Source organism: Ovis canadensis, chromosome 7 (genome assembly GCF_042477335.2).
Source record: "Ovis canadensis isolate MfBH-ARS-UI-01 breed Bighorn chromosome 7, ARS-UI_OviCan_v2, whole genome shotgun sequence".
Lineage (NCBI taxonomy): Eukaryota > Metazoa > Chordata > Mammalia > Artiodactyla > Bovidae > Ovis > Ovis canadensis.
The window spans coordinates 33737416-33745844 of NC_091251.1; the positions used below are offsets into that span (position 1 = coordinate 33737416).

The 8429-nt window shown below is 61.4% G+C and overlaps 1 protein-coding gene across 2 annotated transcripts in view; it reads left to right on the forward strand.

Annotated features, from left to right (window-relative positions):
- Positions 1-8164, forward strand: part of ZFHX2 (zinc finger homeobox 2) — a 28756-nt gene extending 20592 nt beyond the window's left edge. For both annotated transcript variants that reach the window (XM_069597708.1, XM_069597709.1), the window contains 4 exons: positions 1384-1584; positions 1931-2057; positions 2465-5935; positions 6182-8164. In XM_069597708.1, coding sequence (XP_069453809.1) covers positions 1384-1584; positions 1931-2057; positions 2465-5935; positions 6182-7158 — 4776 coding nt within the window. In that variant the 3' untranslated portion in view covers positions 7159-8164. The remainder of the gene's footprint in view (positions 1-1383; positions 1585-1930; positions 2058-2464; positions 5936-6181) is intronic.
- The last annotated feature ends 265 nt before the right edge of the window (positions 8165-8429 follow it).

The window sequence follows — 8429 nt, forward strand, 5'->3', positions numbered from 1 at the left end:
ATGCTTGTGACTCATGTCACTCTGAATACAACAATTCCGCACCCAGGTCTGGTTACAGATGTGAGCACAGTTGACCCTGAGGGGTGGAGCACAAGGGAGATAACAAACAGGAAGCGACGGTGGGAATTTGAGGGAAAGGTGACGAAAGAAACTCTATTGAGGGGAGGAAAGACTGGAAGTAGATGGAGGGAGGGAAGAAGTAAAGAAACGAAAAGAGAAAGGCAAAAATAAAACATTAGCTGCTGCCCAGCTCTTTATTTCTGTTGGGAGCAGAAAGGTGAGGCATGAAGTTCACCTCCTAGAGAGCCCTGGTTGGCGCTGCCCTGGCACCTCCTTCCTGGGGCAGAAACTGGCCCACTGACCCAGGTGATCCGGACAGCAAGCTCTGCCAGTCTGGATGCCTGACCTAGGCAGGGCCCAAGGGTAATTTAGGTTGACTCTGGGGGGATCCCCAGCCTCTGGTCTTGAGGTGCCACCCCCTGCCTCCCAGCTCTCCACACTGGGCCGCATACGCCGTGTGTGTTATGACTGCAGACACTGCAGTTAACGGCATATGTCCTCGGCTCCCTTGCATCCTGACTTCGAGATGTCCACTACCAGGCCTGAGTGCATTAAGCTGAGCATCTGGATACCCTTCCATTCTGGCCATTCCCTCCCTGGCGTACAGTCCTGGACCAATGGCACTGGCAACGGGAGGAAGTGAGCCGGGAAGACAGAAATGCAGGCTGGAGGTCAGGCAGTCAGGTGACAAAGGCCGAAGCAGAGGGGCCTCTCGGCCCCACCTTCTGGAGGTGTGGGCAGGAATGTGCCAGCCAAGCCAGGCCAGAATTCTTCTGGGCCACTGGGGGAGCTGTCGTGTTTGTTTACATTAAAAAGGGAAGGGGAGAAAAAGGCAGGCGGAGAAAGTGGGAGCTGCTGAGTCTCTGAGGGAGAATGAGGCGGCTTCTGAGCAGACAGGTAGGGAGCGCCAGCTCCTCAGAGAGGCAGAGCGGGCAGGGAGCCTGTGGGGTCCAGGAAGTGCCAGAGGGGAGGGTGGCATTTCATGGAGCAGATACAGGCAGGGTGGGGGCAGGTAAGAAAAGAAAACTAAACCAGAGGGGTAGGAACAGGGCCCTGTGTCAGCTGGAGACCTGAGTAGGCAGCAGAGACGGAGAGAGAGGAACTGGGATGAAGGAGACCGGAGCGGAGGGCAGGCTGAGGAAGGCAGGCGAGGGCAGTTCAGCCTGGGCCTTTGTTCCCGTAGGAGGGAAGCAAGAGTGGAATCAGCTTTCAGGACTGGGGCTCCTCCTCCATCAGGAGCGGGGACCTGGCCACGTCCACAAACCCCAGGGCCCAGAGGTGGTGGGGCCCCCCGTCCCTGACACCCCACCCGTGTGCCCCCAGGCATTCTGCTGTCCATACTGCAGCTTCCTGAGCCCGGAGTCCGAGCAGGTGAGGGCTCACGCGCTCTCCCAGCACGCGGTGCAGCCCACGTTCCGGTGCCCGCTATGCCAGGAGCAGCTGGTGGGCCGGCCTGCCCTGCACTTCCACCTCAGCCACCTCCACAACGTGGTGCCCGAGTGTGTGGAGAGGTTGCTGCTCGTGGTGAGTCCGGGGGGCGGGGGCCAGTGGCTGTGTGGCTGGGAGTGTATGCTGAAGGAAGTGGCTCTGTGGGGATCTGACAGGAGTCGAGAGCTGGAGGCAACCTGGGGGCTGAACCTGTCTGGCAGCCTCTGCCCACTGGTGAGGAAGCACCACTGAGGCGTGCGAGGAGCTGGCTTCCACTGCAGGCATGGCTGAGGCTGTAGGACAGCAGAGGCCGCACGCAGCCAGGGGTTAGGTGGGAAGTTAGAGGAGCCTGGAGCTAGGCTGGGCACGACCACGCGTGGAGCCGGGGGGTCTGGAGTAGGGGGCCAGTGGGGAGAAGTCACTGACTGCTCTTCCATCTCAGGCCACAACTGTAGAGATGACCTTGATGACCAAAGTGCTGCCTGGGCCTGCTCTAAGCCCTCTGGGAGATGGCCCAGAGCCCCCCTCTCCCACACCGGAGCCTGTGCCCAGCAGAGCACACGCCGCAGGTAAGGACTGGATGGCAGACCTCCCAAGGTGGCAGGACAGGGGACCTGGGTTCCTTGAACAAAGTAGATCTGAAGACAACTGAGGCAAGGACCATGTGTGCTAAGTCCCTTCAGTCGTGTCTGACTCTCTGTGACCCCATGGACTGTAGCCCGCCGGGCTCCTCTGTCCATGGGGATTCTCCAGGCAAGAATACTGGAGTGGGTTGCCATGCCCTCCTCCAGAGGATCTTCCCAACCCAGGGATCGAACCCACGTCTCTTATGTCTCCTGCACCAGCAGGCGGGCTCTTTACCACTAGCGCCACCTGGGAAGCCCGAAGCCAGGAGGAGTTACCCTAGATGTTAAGTGGGTGGGGTCTGACTCAGAAATGGTTCCCTTCTCACTGCGCCCCCTTCTCTCTCCCCTAGAAGGCCCTCACCTGACCCCAGAAGCCAGTCCCGATCCTCTTCCTGAGCCTCCCCCACCCTCAGTTGACGCCCCAGACAAGCCCACGGGAAGCCCTGACCAGCCCCCATCTCCAGCCCAGTCTCCAGCCCCTCGTCCTGATGCCCAAGCTGAGGAAGTAGCGCCTCCACCCGCCATGGCTGAGGAGGAAGAGGGGGCTGGTGGGGAGCCCCGCCCTGCAGAGCCCGCTCCAGCTGACTCTCGACACCCTCTGACCTATCGGAAGACCACCAACTTTGCCCTGGACAAGTTCCTCGACCCTGCTCGGCCCTACAAGTGCACTGTGTGTAAGGAGTCCTTCACGCAGAAGAACATTCTCCTGGTCCATTATAACTCGGTCTCCCACCTGCACAAGATGAAGAAGGCCGCCATTGACCCCTCTGGCCCAGCACGAGAAGCTGGCGCCACGCCTGCCACCGCTGCCGCCACAGACAAGCCCTTCAAGTGCACAGTCTGCCGCGTCTCCTACAACCAGAGCTCCACCCTGGAGATCCACATGCGCTCCGTCCTGCACCAGACTCGCTCCAGGGGAGCCAAGACCGACGCCAAGGCCGAGGGGCCAGAGCGAGGCCCCGAAGAGCCCAAGGAAGGCGAGACTGAGGGGGAGGCAGGCCCTGAGAAGAAGGGCCCTGAGCCTGGCGGCTTCCTATCGGGACTGCCCTTCCTGTCCCCTCCCCCGCCTCCCCTGGACCTGCACCGATTCCCAGCCCCGCTCTTCACCCCTCCAGTCCTGCCCCCCTTCCCTCTCATGCCTGAATCACTGCTTAAGCTCCAGCAGCAGCAGCTGCTCCTGCCTTTCTACCTCCACGACCTCAAGGTAGGGCCCAAGCTAGCACTGGCTGGGCCTGCACCCCTGCTGTCCCTGCCGGCAGCCGCCCCTCCTCCCCCACCCCCGCCTCCGAAGGCTGAGCTGGCCGAGCAAGAGTGGGAGCGGCCCCCTACGACAGAAGAGGGGGCTGAGGCAGGGCCCCCCTCTCCCCCACACCCAACACCCAACGAGGCAGCCCGCACCGCAGCCAAAGCCCTTCTAGAAAACTTTGGGTTTGAGCTGGTGATCCAGTACAACGAAGGAAAGCAGGCTGTGCCCCCACCCCCGACCCCACCCCCCCCCCAGGCCCTGGGGGGCGGGGACAAGTTGGCCTGCAGGGCCTGTGGGAAACTCTTCTCCAATATGCTTATCCTCAAGACACACGAGGAGCACGTGCACCGCCGCTTTCTGCCCTTTGAGGCCCTGAGCCGATACGCTGCTCAGTTTCGCAAGAGCTATGATAGCCTCTACCCGCCCCCTGCAGAGTCCCCCAAACCGCCCGACGGGCCCCTGGATTCCCCTGCTCCCCAACTGGGCCCACCTTTCCTGGTCCCAGAGCCTGACGCAGGGGGGGCCCGTCCCCCTGAGGAGCGAGGCCGGGCCGGAGGACGCTGGCCCCCAGAGGAGGATGAAAGTGCCAGAGGGAATCTTCCTCCCCTGGTGCCTGCAGGCCGCCGCTTCTCCAGAACCAAGTTCACAGAGTTTCAGACCCAAGCTCTGCAGTCTTTCTTTGAGACCAGCGCCTACCCCAAGGACGGCGAGGTGGAGCGGCTCGCAAGCCTCTTGGGTCTGGCTAGCCGTGTGGTGGTGGTGTGGTTCCAGAACGCCCGCCAGAAAGCTCGTAAAAACGCCAGTGATGGTGGGCCTGCACCCAGTGGAGGAGGCACCGGGGGAGCCTCCGGCTGCAGGCGCTGCCACGCCACCTTCTCCTGTGTTTTTGACTTGGTGCGGCACCTCAAGAAATGCTATGACGACCAGCCTGCTGACGAGGAGGAGGAAGAGGTAGAGAGAGGGGAAGAAGAGGAAGAGGCAGAAGACGTCGCAGAGGAGGAACAGGGCCCAGAGCCCCCAGCAGGCCCTGAGGGCCCACCACCAGAACCCTCAGACAGGGAGGAGCTGGGCCAGGCAGAGGCCACAATGCCAGAGAGCAAAGAGCCCGAAGGCAGGGCCCCTCCCTCGCCTTCCCCAGTCCACACCTGTGACCAGTGCGCCCTGTCTTTCCCCAACCAGGACCTCCTGGCCAACCACCGCCGGCTCCACTTCCTGCCACCTGTGCAGCCCAGCACTGCCCCCCACCTCCTAGACCTGCCCATGCTGGTGTTTGGGGAGCGAAACCCCCTGGTGGCAGGCACTCCGCCAGTGCCAGGGCCACCCCTCAAACGGAAGCACGAGGACGGTAGCCTGTCCCCCACAGGCAGTGAAGCGGGGGTGGGTGGGGAGGGCGAGCCCCCCAGGGATAAGCGCCTGCGCACCACCATCCTGCCCGAGCAGCTGGAGATCCTGTACCGCTGGTACATGCAGGACTCCAACCCCACACGCAAGATGCTCGACTGCATCTCCGAGGAGGTGGGGCTCAAGAAGCGCGTGGTGCAGGTCTGGTTCCAGAACACCAGGGCGCGGGAGCGCAAGGGCCAGTTTCGCAGCACCCCTGGGGGAGTGCCCAGTCTGGCAGTCAAGCCCCCCGCCACACCCAGCCCTGCACCCTTCCCCAAGTTCAGCCTCTTGCTGGGCAAGGCAGATGACGGGGCTGGGAGGGAGGCCCCTAAGAGGGATGCGCCTGCTCTTCCCTACGCCACAGTCACCCCGGCTGCCGGGCCCCTGCCTTTCCTGCCACCTGGGAAAGAGGCCCCCACTCTGACACCAGAGCCACCTCTACCTCTCCCAGCTCCCCCTCCACCCTGTGAGGATGAGGGCCCAGAGGAGCCATCAAAAGCTTCTCCAGAGAGTGAGGCCTGCAGTCCATCAGCAGGGGATTTAAGTGATTCGTCAGCTTCCAGTCTGGCCGAACCAGAGTCCCCTGGGGCTGGAGGGACCAGTGGGGGCCCAGGAGGTGGGGGTGGAGTTCCAGATGGGATGGGGCAGCGGCGCTATAGGACCCAGATGAGCAGCCTGCAGCTGAAGATCATGAAAGCCTGCTATGAGGCCTACCGCACCCCAACCATGCAGGAGTGCGAGGTGCTGGGTGAGGAGATCGGGCTGCCCAAGAGAGTCATCCAGGTCTGGTTCCAGAATGCTCGCGCCAAGGAGAAGAAGGCCAAGCTCCAAGGGGCAGCAGTTGGTGGGGCTGGGGGCAGCAGTGAGAGCCCCTTGGCAGCCCAGCGCACTGACTGCCCCTACTGTGACGTCAAATATGACTTCTATGTCTCCTGCCGAGGCCATCTCTTTTCCCGCCAGCACCTGGCCAAGCTTAAGGAGGCAGTCCGAGCCCAGCTGAAGAGTGAAAGCAAGTGTTATGACTTGGCACCGGCACCTGAGGCACCCCCGGCTCCCAAGGCTCCACCCACCACGGCACCTGCCTCTGTGCCCCTGGGGGCTGCCCCGGCCCTGCCTCGCCTGGCCCCGGTCCTCTTGTCTGGCCCAGCTCTGGCCCAGCCCCCACTGGGCAGCCTAGCTCCTTTCAGTTCAGGTGAGTGAGAGCTCGGGAGGAGCTGGGCTTCAGAGGGCATCTCCTTCTAATGGGGTGTCCTTCCTGTTCCTTCCTGACTCCTCTGCCTCCAGTCTCCTCCTGGGCCTCCCTGTGTTTCCTACTGGTGCGGGAGGGAAGGGAGCATGGAGGCTAGGTGATGGAAGGCCTGAGTGTGCAGGAGGTCATCTCCAGCAGGCAGGATGGTGGTGCCAGGAGGTGGCTGATCGACATTCTTCATCTTCCTAGGCCCTGCAGCCTCCTCAGGCCTCCTTGGCCTCGCCACTTCGGTCCTACCTGCTACCACAGTCCAGACCTCTGGCCCAGGCTGCCCTTTACCTCAGAGACCAGTTCCTGACCAAACCAAGCCCTCTCCAGCAGGCACCACTGACTCTGCCCCGGGCCCACCCCCTGAACCCTCTGGGGACAAGGTCTCTGGTGAGCGAAAGCCAGTCGCAGCCCCCACCAACTCCTCCGCTGACGCCCTCAAGAACCTCAAAGCATTGAAGGCTACTGTTCCAGCCCTGTTGGGGGGCCAGTTTCTGCCCTTCCCATTGCCTCCTGCAGGGGGTGCCACACCGCCAGCGGTCTTTGGCCCCCAGCTGCCGGGAGCCTACTTCCAGCAGCTCTATGGCATGAAGAAGGGGCTGTTCCCCATGAACCCGGTGATACCTCAGACCCTCATCGGACTGCTCCCCAACGCCCTCCTCCAGCCACCGCCCCAGGCCCCCGAGCCCACAGCCACAGCGCCTCCGAAGCCACCCGAACTGTCTGCTCCCAGGGAGGGGGAGGCTGGGGAGGCCGATGAGCTGCTGACGGGCAGCCCTGGCATCTCCACCGTGGATGTGACCCACCGCTACCTGTGCCGCCAGTGCAAGATGGCGTTTGATGGGGAAGCCCCGGCCACTGCTCACCAGAGATCCTTCTGCTTCTTTGGGCGGGGCTCTGGGGGCTCCGTGCCCCCCCCGCTGCGGGTGCCAGTCTGTACCTACCACTGCCTGGCATGTGAGGTGCTGCTGAGCGGGCGAGAGGCCCTAGCCTCGCACCTGCGCTCCTCGGCCCACAGGCGCAAGGCGGCCCCGCCCCCGGGGGGCCCACCTGGCACGGCCACCAACGCTGCCACTGCCGCCACGGCTGCGGTGGCTTTTGCCAAAGAGGAAGCAAGATTACCTCACACGGACTCCAACCCCAAAACGACTACTACCTCTACGCTTCTAGCTTTATAAACAGATAAACCAAGATGTGGGGGAAGGGAGGGCCTTAGGTCTCCTCTTACTCCAAGGGGTGTGTGGGGAGCTCAAATTCTTCACCCCCGGCCCCGCCCACCTCACGGGACTCTCAGTTCCCACCCCCAGTGGGCTTCACACCTCACCTCCAGCAGAATCCTGCCTCCTCCCCCACCCCCGTCGACCCTTCGCAAATTCTTGCCCCTTGGTCTCCATGGGCGCACACACCCATCTTCCCATCTTGATTATCCATTAACGTCCGCCTGCCCACCAGGCACAGTCTCTCCTTGGTTTCATCTTCCTCTTTCCTACTGAATTCCCAGTCATCCCTCCAACTCCTATAACCATGCTGTTCCACTGACTGAGAAAACGCCAAAAGAAAAAAAAGGAAGAAAGGAAAACAAACCCAAGACAAAGAAGGGGGAAGGAAAATAAACTTTGCCATTTCCCCTTCTTTTTCCTACCCCCCTTGGCCAGAGTACCATACGGCTCACAAACTCTTCCCCAATACTCAGCTGGCTCCCAAGGCTGAAGCCTGAGATGGGCAGGGAGCCCACGAAACTCTAACCAAACTGGAGGTGAGCAGGGAGACGTGCTCCGGCTCACCCTCCTCACAGCCCGCCCAACTCACAGGACAAGGGAGCCCCTGCGGCCTGGACTTTAGGCGAAGCCACCACCAGGGGCCCCTCTGCCAACCCCCACCCTGCACCCTGGGAACGGCAGTTAACTTATTCTCAAAGGCTTTAAACACAGAGATCCTCTCAGCAGCCGTGGGCCTGCCCCTTGTCCCAGCCCTGCCACGTGGGGATCCAGCCTCTGGGACCGGCGCCCACCAACGGCAAATCCAAAGTTCTTTTGAAAAAAACTGAAACACACACACAACCAAAAAAAAAAAAAGAGTATGAACTCTCGTGTGGGAGAGATGGAGAGACCAGACCAGAGGAATGAACTAATGACAAACTTGGAAAACAGAAAAAAAAAGCCTGAAAACTCTCCCATCAAACAAGTGTTTTTTTTTTTTCCTGTTTGTGTCACTCCCCACCCTACCCCATTTTAAGGGTTTCTTTGAACCACCTTGTCTCTGGCAGATCAATGGCTTTAGTCCTTGCTTGGGTACAGCGGTCCTGGAGACTGCCAGCAGTATAGCCCTGCCCCGTACTGTGCCCAGCCACAAGCTGGTATTGGGGAAAAGGTTGAAGGTTTAACCTTTAACCACCTTTACCTGGAAGCTGGGAGAGACCCATCTTTGCCCCTGAACTGAGTATTTTCTC